The following is a 17865-nucleotide window of genomic DNA, read 5'->3' on the forward strand; positions in this document are numbered from 1 at the left end:
TTATGATACAGTATTTGTCTAAAATTATGAAATAGTAATAATGTATAATACATTAAATAAAAATAAAATGCTTTTTTATTTTAAAATATTGAAAAAAATAATACATATACTAAAAAAACATAATAAAAATGTATTTTTACTATTATTATCCATTATATTATAGTTATATGCAAAATATGTGCTTATATTTGATAATATGTGACTACCTTTTAAAATATGTTGTTATATGTGTTTATGTGACTAAAACTTTTGCTATAATAATCAGTTTTCAATCAATTGCTTATATATCTAATTATTTTGTTAATATCTTTAATCACTAAAAATATAAGTTATATGTGAAATAAATGCTCTATTTATAACTTATTAATTCTACATTATTAATATTTATGATTAAATTAATATTTTTATTATTAGTAATTATATTAATTGGTTTTTAATTGAACCAATTGACTGGTCATTACTATGAACGAGTGCTACGTAGGATTGCCTACACAAACACTACATTAATATTACGTGAAATCAAGAAACCGACACATTTTTTTCGGTAAACCACTTAATGTTAATATTTTAGAGTATCATTTGGAAGATATCACACGTATTACCGTATTGTTACAGTTTGGTGGCATATATTTTGATAATGATATCTATGTTGTCAAAAGTCTACACAAGTTTCGCAACTATGAGCTAACACTTCATTTAACTTACAAAGACGGTGACCATCGGTTAGCTTATGTCGGTCCGCAAACACTGATAGCTAACCGAAACGCCCGGTTTATAAAGATATGGATCCACTCATTTCACGATTATAGAGCCGACTTGTGGTTCTATACGGGCGGCGAACTGCCCGGTAAGTTGGCTCAGAAACATCTAAACATTATTAACGTTATCAATGGTAATCCGTTTGGCATACAATCGGAGATATGTCCTAAATTGTTTGCCATGTATTATCATTAATGGGATAGGGATTACTATTACGATACATACATTTATTCGGGGCAATTGATTTCCATGATTACGGTTAGTGTATGCATGGATTTAATACAACTGTTTTGTATTAAATAGGAGACAATTGTCAAAACGGTTAAAAACACATTTGCCGATATGTGTCATTGTATTAATCAATGGTAAAGACAACTACATTAAGGATAGGATATTATAAGAAATTATTAATTTTTTAATTTTTTAAATCTTTAATTTGTAATATTAGTTTTTTTTAAATTTAATTAACAAAACCAAATAATACTAAAAACTGTTTTTAACTAATTTTTATCATTATATAGCAATTATAAAAATAATAAAATAGTTTTTATGCTTTATAATTATTAATTAAATCATTTTTTAGCTTAAACATATTTTAGCATATCATCTATAATATTTTTTTTAATAATAAATATTAGCCTATTTAATATTACTAATCACTATTAATTATTACTACTTTTACTTATTTAACAAAAATTATACCATAATAGATATAGTTAACAGTAATAATATTTATTTAGAAAACAACTAATTATTTAGTTTATTATTTTAACAATAGTTTTTTTAAAAATTAAGTTTTACTTTATGATTAAATTAATAGTATTACTATGTCTTATTACATTAATTGGTTTATATTACTATTATACTATAAATATAATAACATATAAATCAAATAAATTTGTAAAACTTAAAATCCCACATATTATTAAAAATAGTGAAAAATTTCAGATAAATAACAATAAACAACACCTTCTACTCGACCGATACGTTAGGCTATCAGTGGCTAAACAATTAGTGGCCAATCTGTCCAATGATGACCACCAGTTACTTAAATTTGACGGACCAGTGGACCGGTATCCGCAGCCTATAGTGCCCGACGTTGTACACCAGATATTGTTTACAATACATGAAATACGATTCATACACTTTATATCATTGTTATCGGTACTGAAAAATCATAGACCGGCAGTCATTATGATTCACTGCGATTGTAACCGATTGACTGGTCATTACTACAGTCAATTGGTCAGTTTGATTAGACACACGACAACTACATTAATATTACATCAAATTAAAAAACCGATACATATTTTCGGTAAACTACTTAGTCGTCGATATAGAAACTTTCACGCGGCAGACATAACCCGTATTATGGTTTTGTCACACTTTGGGGGCATATTTCTAGACAATGATATCTATGTTGTCAAAAGTCTGCACAAGTTTCGCAACTATGAAATGACATTTCAGTTGACTTTCAAAGATAGCGAACCGAGTGTCGGTCCGCAAGCAATGATAGCTCACCGAAACGCCCGGTTTATTAAGATATGGATCGACTCGTTTCACGATTATAGAGCCGACTTGTGGTTCTATACGGGCGGCGAACTGCCCGGTAAGTTGGCTCAGAAACACCGAAACGTTATTAACGTTATCGATGGTAATCCGTTTGGCATACAATCGGAGGTATGTCCTAAACTGTTTGCCATGTATTATCCGAAATGGGATAGTGATTACTATACGATACATACATTTATTCGGGGCAACTATTTTGCACATAGCGGTTGGTGTATGCATGGATATCATACCATTGCCTACACTTATAATGAGACTATTGTCGAAATAGTTAACAACACGTTTGCCGATATGTGTCGTAGGGTTTTGCATTGGGAAAGACAACAACAACTTAGGATTGACTGATTGAATATTATTATATTAATTGTAAAAATATTGAAAAAATAAAGTTAAAATATTTTTATTTTTCAAAACTAATTTAATTCTTAAGCATATTATTTTATATTTATTTTTTTCTACATTAGAAAACATTTCTAGTATATAATGTTTAAATTATTGATATAAACATTTAATCTACTTGCATTTTAAAATACAGTACTATTAATATATAACTAACTTATTAACAATAATGGTATTATTTTCATCAAATAAGATTTATAAAAAAAAAATTACAATTGTATTTTTTATAAATAATTATTTATTATAAACTAATGTTTAAGATATTAAATAAACTTTTCAACAACAAAAAACTGTTAATCAAACTTAATAATAATACCTTATCCACTTAGATATTATACTTTTTGTAAATTATATTTTTTAAATAATTTTTTAAAAATTTTAATTAAATAAATTGATAAATCTTATTAATAATAATCACTATATAAATTATTTTAGTCAGAATAACTACTAGCAATAAGTATAATAAATATTAGTACTGATAATATGATTATACATAATAATAATTATTATTAAATGTTTAAATTTTAGCGTATCATTGATAATAATTTTTAAAGTTACTTTGATTAATTTTTAAAATATAAGTACAATACATAAACATATTGTAAAAAGTGGATTAATAATATAATTAATAAAATGTAGTTAACTATTGTAATTATATTTTTAAAAATTATTTTAACAATAAAGTTGATTTAATATAATACTATTAAATCTATGATTAAATTATTATTTTTGTTATTCATTATAATAATAATAATTGGTTTTTATAATTATTACATAATAATAATATATAAACTTAATTATTTGGTAAGATCTGAGAGCTCACAGTGTTGTAGAGTTTTGCATTGGGAAAGACAACAATAAAAACTATAAATTATAATAACAATTATAATAGGATTTATACTTACAATACTGTATTTTTTTTTGATTTTTTAGTTATAAATATATATTTTAAAATATTGTATTTTTTATAGTTTAATATAACTTAATAACTTATTTTTTTTTGTTTATAGTTATATTTTACTGATTTTACTTAATAAATTATAGATTACTAGATTTTTATTATTATTATTAATCATTACATTGGTTATATAAATTATAAAGTTTTTTTTACTAAAAATTTTCTAATTATTCAATTTTTATTAAAATTTATTATAAATATTAATGTTAGTTAAGTTAAAATTTTTTATTATGATTGTAATAATTATAATTTTTTTTTAAATTTAACAATTAGTTTAAATTTATGTTAATTGTATTATAAAATTTAGATATATTAATTAGCAGTAAAACTACTTTATTTTCTACCACAAACATTTATCATTGCGACCATATTTATGTTTAAATTCATTTAGCTTGCTAAAATATATTTGCTTATTTTGATTGATATATTTTTGTCGACCCTGATCATTTTGTCTACCTGACCGCTTAATACCAGGTGCGTGTACTAGAAAAGCATTGTCCAAAATAGCCAATCGATAGCCAAGTAAACACATTTCAATCATCTAAAAAAACATTTTAATTATTATTTTTCTATTATATTTTGTTTAAGCAATTTTTACTTCAAAAAAAATAATCTTATTTTATAAAACTTAAATTATTATAATAATAATAATTATTACGTAAATAATTTATAATGAAAAAAATGATATTAATTACATGTGTCATTTTATCAAGTTTACCATCCCAATTTATTCGTTCATCGTACCATGGTTCATTATTGGTGCCAATATACAATGGCTCCCAGTAGGTCATCATACGGGTGCGTTGTGTTATCAAAAATATGCCCAACGAGTCATTGGTTTTAGGTTTATAGTTAAGCCACTAATTATTATTTTTTTTTAAAAAAGAAACCATTAATTTTGTTTTGAAAAAATATTAATTATTATTTAAAAAATTATTATTTAATTAATTAATTTTTTGTTTTTAACGTTTTTTTTGTGATGCTATTAATTAATAATTACTTGTTTTCTATTGGGAAAACTTTGACACGAATCGCATGTGTAGTGATGAAAAAATACGGCTTTACCTAAATTTTTTGTTTGTTTGTATATATAATAATTATTTATATATAAAAATTATAATAAATGGGACATACCTTTAGCCATAAGCTTACTTAGCTCTGACTTATTAGTGGGCGCCTCCGCCACTGATTCGTCCACTTCGAAAATAGGCATCACATAGACTACGGGATAGTTTCGGGAAATATTGCGCTCGCGTTCCATAAGTTTGACGAATCCGGACACCAAACCGCCACTCGGATACAGTTCGCTATCGATGGCCGAAACGTATCGGGTTTTGGCATTAAGTCGGGCCACGTTTCGGCACACATTTATCGGATACGTTAGCTTATGAACGGACCTAAATGTTTGTGAACTGTTTTGGCTGATATTAAATTTGTCAATAATCTGCTGATAGGATTCTGAACAGTTAAATGCTATTAGATAACTATCAGGGAAACTAGTATTGACAGCTCCTCCAGCAGGTCGTGCAGGACTGTACAATGTGTCGTAGACGAGATGCCAAGTGGTACGGGTGCGTACACACGGATTGCTACATTGTTTCATATAGTAGATCAAGTTTATGGCCAATGCAAACTCATCGCCCGGTGCATAGACGGCCATCGATATGGGCCCTTCCCAGCGCTGGCACTGGTGTTCAATGTGATGTATAAACGAGTAGGTACCCTGGGTTGTCATGGTAACGCTTGTGTCCAATTGATCGTAATGGTCCAGATCGGCCGGTATATAGTTATTCAATACAGTGTACAGACCACGTGTTTGACGGGTCCACCAAATAATAGTATTACTACTAGTAGTCGTTTTAGTAGTAGTAGTAATATCATTGCTAGACATTTGGATACTTGTGGTCATCTGGTCACCATATATTGATTGAATTTTTACATTAACATTGCTGTTATCATAATTGTCATTATTATTATTATTGTTATTATTATTATTATCGACTTCCTTATCATTATCATTATCATTGATCTTATTATTATAAATGTCATTATTATTATTGATATTTTTGTTGTACTAAAATTTTATTTTAAAAAAAATTAATAATTATTTATTATCTTAATAATTTTTGACAATACAAACAAAATATTTATAATAATAATATAATTTACCTGTTGCCAAAAATTCAAATTGCTGTCAACTAAATAATTTTGATTGACTTGAATTGGTTCAAGTTTACTATTTAGGCCATAATTACTACTATAAATAATAGTAGTATTTTTATTATCATTCACTTCAATCAATGATTTTAATATTATATTTTCAATTAGTATAATAACAATTGCAATGAACAGTACCGGCACTACTGTACGACATAGAGATCTTATATATGGTCTCAATAGTAAACTTAAATAACTATAAGATTTAAATAACATTTTATTTGTTATGTAATTTTTAAGTTTTAGTTTTAATTTGATAGATATATAGATTTTTAATATTTAGTTTTAGTTATTTTTAGAAATTAGTGTTATAATATAATTATTATATTACATTAAAAAATACAATATTTTTTATTGTTGGTATAAACAAAATAATTTTTGATTGAAGTTTATAATATACAATAATAATTGCAATCATTAATAATTATTACGTGACAATTAACGAGTTAAACACAATTAAAACTATCTTAATGTTATTATATATTAAAATATTAAATATAAATGTTTTACTACATTATAGACTAATTATTAAACTATAATTTACTAAATAGTTTGCATATTTATTATTAGATAAATCGTGTTAATTTCTATCATCAATAAATTCATATTTAAATAATAAAATTTTAACATTACTGGTTTTAAAAACTAATAATGAAAATTACTATTAAAATTATTTTTAAAACATAACAAAATAATTATACTTAAAATTTTGTATTTAAAGTGTATTTTTGTAAATATATATTATTTATAATTGTGATATCTATCAAAAACTAGTATAAAAACTATTATTATTAGCAATTTTATAAAGTATATTAATTTATTAATAGTTAAAAATTTATTTTTATTATTATTCAAACATTTACTGTAACCCATAAATAATAAATAAAAAAAATTATTGATTTGATTGATTTAAAAAATAATTGTATAACTTTTTATATTGTATAACTTTTTCAGATTAGTTTTAGTATTATATTTTCATAGCTATATTTATAATAATTTTTTTATTATTGTGTTATTTATTTCAATAAAATAGTTAATAACTATAATTATAAAGTATGTTTAATAAATAAATAAATAATACAGTATATTTAATTAATATAAAATAATTATAAACTTATAATCAAATCTACAATAATTTTTAATTAATATTATATTTTATAATTAATAGTCAAATACTGTATTGTAAATTAATTTAGACTATTTAGGAACAGTATTGTTGTACAACACTTTAGATGGATATCAATCCATATCTATGGGTACCACTTGACGGGTCGGGGCATTTTGTCGGGACACCGATCGGCACACATTCATCGGCAATGTTAGCCTGTGATCTGATTTGTAATTTCGGTAAAATCTGTCGACAATATCGCTATACATATCGTGTTTGCAATCAAAACTGCCCACATAATTTTCGGGAAACGTTATGCTAGAGCCACTAACACCTACTGCATCATAATAAGGTGGGTGCTCGCTATCGTAAACAATATGCCATGTTACATGCAAATAGATACACCTATTTATTGGACTGCACTGTTCCCGTAAAAAGTATATCAAATTGATAGCCAATGGAAAATCATCTCCCGGTGCGTATACGGCCACCGATAGAGGTCCCCGAAATAGACGACAATGTTTAACCACGTGATCGATAGTTTCATATGTCGACTGTGTAGTCAATGTTGTCGGTTGATTGACTGGATCGGGATCTATGGCTCCGAGAATATAATTGTTAAGCACAGTATACTGTCCTCTCTGTTCGGATGTCCACCAAATTATATTACCCGTCACTTCGGTATATATTTTTCTATTACGTAACACATGTGCCACTCGTTTGGTTTGTTTAGTAGTCATATAATAAGTATTATTATTATTAGTATTATTTCTGTTATAATCTATAATATTTGTAAAAAAAATTAATAAATATAAATAATATATAAATAATAACAATATAATACAATACTATAGTTATGTTTATTAAATTATTTATTAATTTACTGCAAATATTATTAATTATTAGTATTATGTGATATATGAAATAAACTAAATGTTTAATATTTATTTATTTTTATAGTCTAAACTCATACTTATAATTTGTTGATTTAAATTGCCAATGTAATTTTTTATTATAAATTTATTATTTTTAATACCATGGTCATTACTTGTTGTTGTTGTTGTTGTTGTTGTATTGAATATATATCCATTTGTTTTAGACTAATTATTTTTATTTAAAAAATAAATAAATTTAAAATTTAATCAAAAAACATGTTTTATATTTTAAAAAAAAATAATATACATTATTATTGACTTTTAGTGTATTATTAAATGTTGTTTTATTATATACTAATTGATTGCCATTCATAGGTTTGATATTAATAATTATAATAGTTGTGCAAACAATTAACAAATTATAAACAACAATAACAAATAATGTACTGATTATTATCAATAAAAATATATTTAAATATGAATTAACTGGCCTGGATAATTTATTTTTAATAAACATTTAGTTCTAAATAATATTTATTTTATTTTTTTAAAATACAGACACAAAATACATAACAAATAATTGAATTTTTTAAAATAAATATAATTTTATTAATAATTCATATTAAGTATATTAAATAAAGTAAATTGTAAAAATTAACAATCATTGTCACTGTTTAAACATCTAATTATCATTATTATAGATATTATATTTTTTAAGTAATATTTTTATTTAAAAAATAATAATAAATGAAATGACATATATTTTCTATAACCTAAATAAAATTGACAATTGTTTATGAAATAAAATTAATTTATATTTAAAATAAACTTTATATATTAAATAAAATAAAAATTATTGTAATTTATTTATCTCTTAAAATATAAATAAATCAATAATAAAAAAATAGTTTATAAGTTAATTAGATTTACTAAATAGATTGTAATTTTTTTCAACTTAATTTTAAGTCATATATTTAATTTATGATTAATTGAAAAAAAATTGTAATACTATTGTCAAATGTTTTACATATATTTATAGATATTTTCAAAATAAGTATATTTCTAAAAATACTGTATAAAAAATTATTGATTGTGTGAATCCCATAAATACTGACAAAAATCAATTTTTAAGTCGTTTTTATAGTTAGTCACTGGATTCGGTTGATTACTAAACTCATAGTACGGCGCTATTACATGACTGTCCATTGAATAAAATTGTGGCCATTTATAGTTGTCTACAATACCCGGATTGCTATGAATTAATTTTTTTTAAAAATAATTTTATTATACAGAAAATATATTTATATATTTATTTTTTTCGATAAATTACCCGAATTTTGCAAAATTAGTAAATATTTGCATCATTTGTCCGGATATTTCTCGTTCGCGATCAGCGTATTTGTCTTTATTAAGGAACGGTATGCCAAACACTGGCCATAAATCCAGTCCATGACAGACACCCATCCATTTGGTACAGACTTCCTCTTTGGGTTCATTTCCTAACCTACTATTATAGTAATACTGATAGACAGCGACACCAGTTGTCGGTTTGTTAGCTGCGGACAGTGTTCGCCCAAATCGGATGGTCGGACAAGTCATCAGATAATCGCCATAAGCTATACCAATGTGACCGATCAGAGTTTCTCTATCCGTACGATTGGATAGACCAGTAAAATAAAGTCTGGACACTTGTTGGCCATCGATAGGATGGTTAGCCGATAGACCGGCCGATAGATTACTCAAATAGTCATACGCTTCGCCGTACGTAAAGTTTTTCGGTGAAAACGGATTGAATATCTTTGAGTCGACCAACGAAGCCAACAAAATGGATCCCTCGTCCTCAGTATTGCTAATCATTAGACTAAAATTGTGTTTATGTTCACCCCTTTCCAACATTTCCATAACCGTTCCCGTATAGATAGTACCGTCGATAACAAATATCGGATCAACACTACCGCTGATCTCAAATGTTGTATAATTTTCTGTCAACTTATTGGCCGGTATTTGACGCAAACATTCAATAACTTTTGCCGACATTTTATAATTACTATCACTTATACTATTGTTATCCGACTGATGGTTATTACCAGTACTACATCCCACAGCTTTTGCCTGTCGTAGCCAATACTTCAAACTCATTGCCGGTTCGGCAATCATACCGTGAATTAGAGGCGAACCGGACATTGCAATAGCATTTTTAAACAGATGTCGACTTTTGGGCGACATTATCATTGTATTAACCGATATACTACCAGCGCTCTGGCCAAACAATGTAACCCGTTGAGGATCGCCACCAAAATGTCGGATATTGTTGTGAACCCATTCCAGTGCTAGTATTTGATCCCAAAAAGCCATATTTCCCGGTGCATCATCTGTACCCGTATATAGCATACCCAACATACCTAATCTGATATTATATATAAAGTAATTGATATTATCATTGTAGTCATCGACAACAATGATATTACCTGTAATTAATGGACACGACTACCACATTCATTGTGGCCAACACTGATAGATTGTATCGCATTTCACTGGACGAGCCCATAATAAAGGCTCCGCCGTGTATCCAAACCATTACCGGTTTCGGGTTAGTAGTTACCGACGAGTTGGCAGTAAAAACATTGAGTTGTAGACAGTCTTCGCTACGGTTTTTGTTGTACATCGTCGGCAAACCGAACTCTTGTTGCGGACAAGCATTAGGCCATTGGTAAGCATTGAACGGTTTCGACCATTTTCTAGCCGAAACCGGACGCCTGAAACGCAACGCACCGACCGGTGGTTCGGCGTATGGAATGCCTAAATAGACTTCAAGTTCGGTACCATTGAATGTTTGGGTGCGACCATTGATTTGGCCATTTTCTATCGTTACCGATACATCACGGGCTATAACAGTAGTGCTTAATGTTATCAATAATAGTAATACAACTAATGATTTTAATAACATTGTAATCACAAAAATTAAAATAATTATTTTTTTCTAATTAAAAACTATAATAAATAAAAAGTACTGTATTTCTAATACAAAACGAAAAATATTTTCAACACATAATTATTAAGTATTATATACTTTGTATTATATTAACTAAAGTTTGACAACAGTTATTATATTATAATACATTATATCTAATAAACTAATTATCGATACATACTTTACTGTATCTTTTTTCGCAATTAATGATTAATACATATACATTACTTATACCATATAAGTGATTATATGGATTTATAATTGCTTTATATAATTTACTGATACTTATACAGATACAGTATTAATTTTACTGTTACTGTTTTGATATAGTATATATGACTCATTTCAAAAAATATAAAATTATATATGATTATCATTTTTTAATTAATGCTTTATTAGTTATTATCATATATTGTTTTAATTGTATTACTTGTATAAAAAAATAAAGTCTATTATTATATATTATTTATAAATCTAAATAATACAACATTTGACCTAAATTATTATTTTCAATTACTTATATAATTATTATTACTTATTTTTTAATTTTATTATAATTATTATTTATTAATTAACTGATATACTTAACTAATATGTTTTATACTTGTATATTTTAAATAAAATGATTACTTTTAGTAAATTTTTATTTTATTACAACTTATCTAAAATACATTTAAAATAATTTAATTATATTATAATAATACTATCATAGAATTTAAACTAAATTATATTAATATATTAATAATAATTTAGTTTTAATGTTTCAAAATAAATATGATATTGCTAAATCCAATTTATATAATATGACTCAATTAATTTTATATATAATTAAATAAACTAAAAATAATTTTTGTTAAAAGGTTAAAAAATTTCTTTAAAAAATAATAATATATAAAATATAATAATTAAAATAATTTAAAACATTATATTTTCAATAAAACATAAAACAGTATTTGCAATAAAATCTTGTATTCATTGGTATCATTTACTATAAATTATTTATTTATTATTACAATAATAATAACAATATTAATCATACAATATTTAATACAATGAATATAATAAATAGCTTAATTCATTTAGTAATAATAATTATCTAAATAATTTTTATCAATAGTAAAACATTCTACAAACTAAATTGTATAATTGATAAACTAGTTAACAATAGATATCATTGTAAACTCAAATTCATATTCAAAAATTTATAATAATTATAATTATATCATATATAATTTTTATATTATCAATAGCAATAGTAATTTTCATAAAATTTGTCCATGTTAACATTTATATTGCACTGTCAAATTTTATACAGTAATAATAATTAATTTATTTATTTATCATTGGCTACATTTGTCATCATTTGTGTCTAACTATCGGTGGTTTCGCTAAACTAAATAAATCAACACTTATTTTGGTTAAAATTTTATTCATATTTTTAAATAATACTTTATTATAGTATATTAATTTTATTTTTATTTATTTTATAGATTTTGACATTTATATTAAATTATACTGCTATAATGTTTCAAACAATTTTTATTAATTTTAATATTTATATTAATTATTTCATTTCATTATTATTCAAATTAATATTATTATTTGTTAAAAGCATTATTAAATTTGTAAGTATTATATATTAATCTATACATTATATAGTGTAAAGAAAAATAATTAATTATATTTTATTAATAATATTCTAGCTCATTTTCATTTTAGTTTACTAAAACTAATTTATAAAAAACAATTTTTATTATATAAAGTAAACTTATTATTGTATTATAATAGAATATTATAAAAAAAGACTATTTTTTAGTTTTAGTTTTTTAATTTATTTTAATAATAAAGTAAAATAACTATTTAATAAAATATGCTATTATTCATAAAACTGTCATAAAATTTAATATCTATTATCTTGTTTACAATATTTTATTAGACATTTGTATTTTTATAAGTTTTAGAGATATATATATAATATTATTTGTAAATTAAAATACTAACATTATCTAGTATGTTTATTAAAATTAAATATATAGTTATATTAATAAATATATTTAAGATATTTGGTATAACATTTGGTGGTCTAAAACTAGCTAGATCAGTTAGTGATACTAATAATAATTGTATAATTAAAGTTTCAAGGAGCAAATATTGGCTATATTATGGATATATTTATGCAATAATATTTTGTATACTTATTGGTAGTATTTATTATAAACTATTTATTTATTATCGTAATTATAATATAGCTTTTCATACAATATTTCACACAATAAATAACCTAGTTCATTTAGTACAACTAATTATCTTGATAATTTTTGTCAATAGCAAAAATTTGTACAATTTAATTAGTCTAATAGCTAAGTTAGTCAACTATAAATATTATTGTAATTTTAATGTTTCAAACAACAACAATAATTTGTTGATCCAAATAAGTCTAATAACTTATTTAATTTCAATAATTTCCATATCAATAGTATTAATGATAAAATATATTCAGATAGACATTTATTTAGGACTATTTAATTGTATATTAATAATTAATAAATTTGTTTATCAATGTCTACTAACGTTATTATGTTTACTAATATCACACTATTATTGTAAAATATATAACCAACTAATACTTGACTATAAAAACAATATAAAATTATCAAAAGGTATTTTATTAATATTTTCTATCTTTTTATAATTAACTTATAATTATTATTTTTATTTATTTTTTATTATTCAAAAGACAAAATATTTAATGGGCTTTCGCTAAAATTACATAAAACAGTAAAAATTATTACTAAACTAAACCATTTGATGAATCAAATTGATAATTGTCTGTCTTATATATTATTAATACAAATATTTATTAATATACAACTAATTATGTATAGTATATACAATAGTGTAGTTTATATTAAATTCAATAGTTTTGATACACAGTTAATAGTCGTATTGTTTATTATAATTTACTCTATTATTGATCTATCAATTGCTTGTTGTATATGCGGTACTATTGAAGTCAGGGCTAAACGATTTAATGTCTTATTTGACCGATTGTTAGTCAATGGACTGACTAATAGACAATACATTGAATGGTTGGTCTGTAAGCAAGTGATGGCAAATACGGACAGTTTGTGTCTAACTATCGGTGGTTTCGCTAAATTGAATAAATCAACACTTATTGCGGTTAAAATTTACTTATATTATTATAATATGACTATTATTAATATTTTTATATATTTATTATTTTTATTTTTTTATAGATTTTTACATTTATATTAAATTATACTGTTATAATGCTTCAAACAATAAAATAAATAAATAATTTTATACAATTATAGCAAAATAATTAAAACCAATTAATGTAATTTTATTATTATTTTAATTAAATATGTTGTAAGATTCTATATTGATTTTATTGTATATTATTAATTATCTTATTAAATTTTATACTTTATATAGTATATACTGAATATTAAAATAATAAATTATATGTTTATTTTAATATCTTAGATTATTTTTATTTTATTATACTAAAACTAATTAATAGAATAAATTTTTAATGTATGAATATAAAGTTGATAGCTAATTATTGTATTGAAATATTAATATTAAAAGATATTTTTATTTAATTATTTTAACATATTGAATTTTTTTATAAAAATTTAAATTTTGTAATATAATAATTGAAAAATTACATTTAATAATAACTAATTATATCTAAAAATAATATTTGACACAACACTATATTATATTAGATATAAAATTTGATAACATAATAATAAAGACAAAAAAAATAAAGATATTGATTAACATATTTCATAATACCTTTTTATTACATTATCAGAAAATTTATATTATTTATTATGAATAAAATTATTAACAATTTTAGTCTTATAAAAAATATATTGTATTATTGTTTATATTATAGTAATAATTTTAATTTATAATATTTTGATTATTTAAATTTTATTAAAATTATTAAGTTATGTATAAATATAAAATCAACTATATTGGTATATTAATTAATTTATCAAGATTATTTGGTATTACATTTGGTGGTCTAAAGCTAACTAGATCAACTAAAAATAATATTTATATAATAAATGTCTCCAGAAACAAATTTTGGTTATATTATGGATATATCTATACAATAGCATCAATTGTTTTCATTAGTATTATTTATCATAAAATATACTTATTTTATCATGGAAATAAAATTCATAATACATTAGCTAATTCAATTTATCTAATATATGTTATATCAACTTATTTCTATATAATAATTATAGCAGTTTTTCTCAATAGTAAATATATATTTCAAATAATTAAACTAATTGTTAGATTAGCTGATAATAAATATTATCCAAAACAGCAATTAATTAATAAAAATTTAATAATCATCAAATTATTTCTAATATTTCTAATATATTTAATTTTAGTATTATCAATAGCTATTATATGGTTTTTAAATTTTGTCAATGAAAGCATATTGTTTGCAATATCAAATGCTTTAATTATGTTTATTAGATTTGTTTATCGATCACTAATACCATTAATATGTTTACTAATATCTCATTATTATTGCATGCTTTATAATCATATGATTGCTGACTATACTACGATTATCATTGAATCAAAAGGTATTTAAATATTTATGTTTATATTAAAATTATATTATATTAATATTTTGTTATTGATTTTTTAAAATCTTAAGATAAACTATTTGACAGATTGGCAGTAAAATTACATAAAACAGTAATACTTATTACAAAATTTAAACAAATTTTACAACAATTAGATAATTGTCTATCAAATATAATATTATTAAATACATTGCATAATATACTGGAAATTATGATTGGTATATACGGTACTGTAGAGTACTATAACTATATTACATTTAATAAACACACAATCGTTGTATTGTTTTGTATAATTATATCTATTGTTGATCTAACAATTACTTGTTGGATGTGCGGTGCTATTGAGGTCAGGGCTAAATATTTTAATAATTTATTGGACCGATTGATAAGCAATGGACTGTCTAATACACAATACACTGATTGGTTGGTCTGTAAGCAAGTGATGGCAAATACGGACAGTTTGTGTCTAACTATCGGTGGTTTCGCTAAACTGAATAAATCAACACTTATTTCAGTAAATTTTCAAAAAAGTTTTAAATAATAAATTATGTATTTTTAAAAACTTATTTTATTTTTATTATAGATATTGACATTTATATTAAACTATACGGTTATACTTTTTCAAACAATAAAATAAATAAATAATTTTTATCAATTTTTAAATTTTATACAATTATAGCAAAATAATTGAAACCAATTAATGTAATTTTATTATTATTTTAACTTAATTTAATGTGTTATAAGATTCAAACAAAATTTTATTATCTATTTATACCTTATTGTATATTATTAATTATCTTATTAAATTTTATACTATATATAGTATATACTGTATATTAAAATAATAAATAATATCTTTATCTTAATATCTTAGATTATTTTTATTTTATTATACTAAAACTAGTTTATAAAATAGATTTTTAATCTATGAATATACAGTTAATAACTAATTATTGTATTGAAATATTAATATTAAAAGATATTTTTTTAAAAATTATTTTAATATATTCAATTTTATTTTAAAAAAGTAAAATAGTTGAAAAATGACATTTAATAATAACTAATTATATCTAAAAATAATATTTAATACATCACTTTATTATATTAGATATAAAATTTAATAACATAATAATAAAAACAACAAAACAACAAAATTGTATAGATATTGATTTTTGTATTGAATTATATGGTTAACATATTTCATAATAATTTTTTATTACATTATAAGAAAATTTCTATTATTTATTATTTAAAATATATTATTAACATTTTTAGTCTTATAAAATATATTTAAAAGTTTATATTTTAGTAATAATTTTTATTCTAATATTTTTTTTTGATTATTTAAACTTTATTAAAATTAGTATTTTAAAATAATAAACTAATTAAAAATTATTAAGTTATGTATCAATATAAAATCAACTATATTGGTATATTAATTAATTTATCAAGATTATTTGGTATTACATTTGGTGGTCTAAAACTAACTAGATCAACTAGAAATAATATTTCTATAATAAATGTTTCCAGAAGCAAATTTTGGTTATATTATGGATATATCTATACAATAGCATCAATTGTTTTATTTAGTATTATTTATCATAAAATATATTTATTTTATCATGGAGATAAAATTGAAACTACATTAGCTAATTCAATCTATCTAATATATGTTATATCAACTTATTTCTATGTAATAATTATAGCAATTTTTCTCAATAGTAAATGTTTATTTCAAATAATTGAACTAATTGTTAGATTGGCTGATAATAAATATAATCCTAAACATCAATTAATTAACAAAAATTTAATAATCATCAAAATTTTTATAATATTTCTAATATATTTAATTTTAATATTATCAATAGCTATTGTATGGTTTTTAAATTATGTCAATGTAAACATATTGTTTGCAATCTCAAATGCTTTAATTATGTTTATTAGATTTGTTTATCGATCACTATTACCATTAATATATTTACTAATATCTCATTATTATTGCATGCTTTATAATCACATGATTGCTGACTATAATACGATTATCATTGAATCAAAAGGTATTTAAGTATTTGTTTTTAATATTAAAATTATATTATATTTTTTTTAAATCTTAAGATAAATTATTTGACAAATTGGCAGTAAAATTATGTAAAACAGTAAAACTTATTACAATGTTTAAACAAATTTTACAACAATTAGATAATTGTCTATCAAATATAATATTATTGCATACATTGCATAATATACTGGAGATTATGATTGGTATATACGGTAGTGTTGAGTACTATAAATATATAATGTTTAATAAACACACAATCGTTGTATTGTTTAGTATAATTATATCTATTGTTGATCTAACAATTACTTGT

General features: G+C 22.4%; 2 protein-coding genes across 2 annotated transcripts; both read right to left on the reverse strand.

The window, feature by feature from the left end:
* Nucleotides 1-3520: 3520 nt before the first annotated feature.
* LOC128963720 (beta-1,4-glucuronyltransferase 1-like) lies at nucleotides 3521-7750 on the reverse strand. The gene is made up of 6 exons (XM_054310233.1): nucleotides 7278-7750; nucleotides 4820-5634; nucleotides 4686-4750; nucleotides 4381-4545; nucleotides 4124-4226; nucleotides 3521-3591 (listed from the first exon to the last, which is right to left on the reverse strand). Exons 1-6 carry the CDS (start codon nucleotides 7748-7750, stop codon nucleotides 3521-3523), a joined length of 1692 nt encoding a protein of 563 aa, XP_054166208.1.
* A 1212-nt stretch (nucleotides 7751-8962) lies between these two features.
* LOC128963041 (acetylcholinesterase-like) lies at nucleotides 8963-10932 on the reverse strand. The gene is made up of 3 exons (XM_054309496.1): nucleotides 10354-10932; nucleotides 9216-10292; nucleotides 8963-9137 (listed from the first exon to the last, which is right to left on the reverse strand). Exons 1-3 carry the CDS (start codon nucleotides 10830-10832, stop codon nucleotides 8969-8971), a joined length of 1725 nt encoding a protein of 574 aa, XP_054165471.1. The 5' UTR covers nucleotides 10833-10932; the 3' UTR covers nucleotides 8963-8968.
* Nucleotides 10933-17865: the final 6933 nt, after the last annotated feature.

The sequence above is a fragment of the Oppia nitens genome, unplaced genomic scaffold (assembly GCF_028296485.1).
Source record: "Oppia nitens isolate AA-2021 unplaced genomic scaffold, nextdenovo-longstitch-racon4-pilon3 scaffold7_pilon_pilon_pilon, whole genome shotgun sequence".
NCBI classification, from domain to species: domain Eukaryota; kingdom Metazoa; phylum Arthropoda; class Arachnida; order Sarcoptiformes; family Oppiidae; genus Oppia; species Oppia nitens.

Excerpts from the sequence above, each read along its gene's own strand:
- LOC128963720 (XM_054310233.1), bottom strand. The coding sequence starts at position 7,750 with ATGACTACTAAACAAACCAAACGAGTGGCACATGTGTTACGTAATAGA. Across the intron at positions 4,751-4,819 it reads AAGTAAGCTTATGGCTAAAG|GTAAAGCCGTATTTTTTCAT; the intron begins GTATGTCCCATT and ends CAAAAAATTTAG. Across the intron at positions 4,227-4,380 it reads AACTTGATAAAATGACACAT|ATGATTGAAATGTGTTTACT; the intron begins GTAATTAATATC and ends ATGTTTTTTTAG.
- LOC128963041 (XM_054309496.1), bottom strand. The coding sequence starts at position 10,832 with ATGTTATTAAAATCATTAGTTGTATTACTATTATTGATAACATTAAGC. Across the intron at positions 10,293-10,353 it reads GTCGTGTCCATTAATTACAG|ATTAGGTATGTTGGGTATGC; the intron begins GTAATATCATTG and ends ATATAATATCAG. Across the intron at positions 9,138-9,215 it reads ACTAATTTTGCAAAATTCGG|CAATCCGGGTATTGTAGACA; the intron begins GTAATTTATCGA and ends ATTAATTCATAG.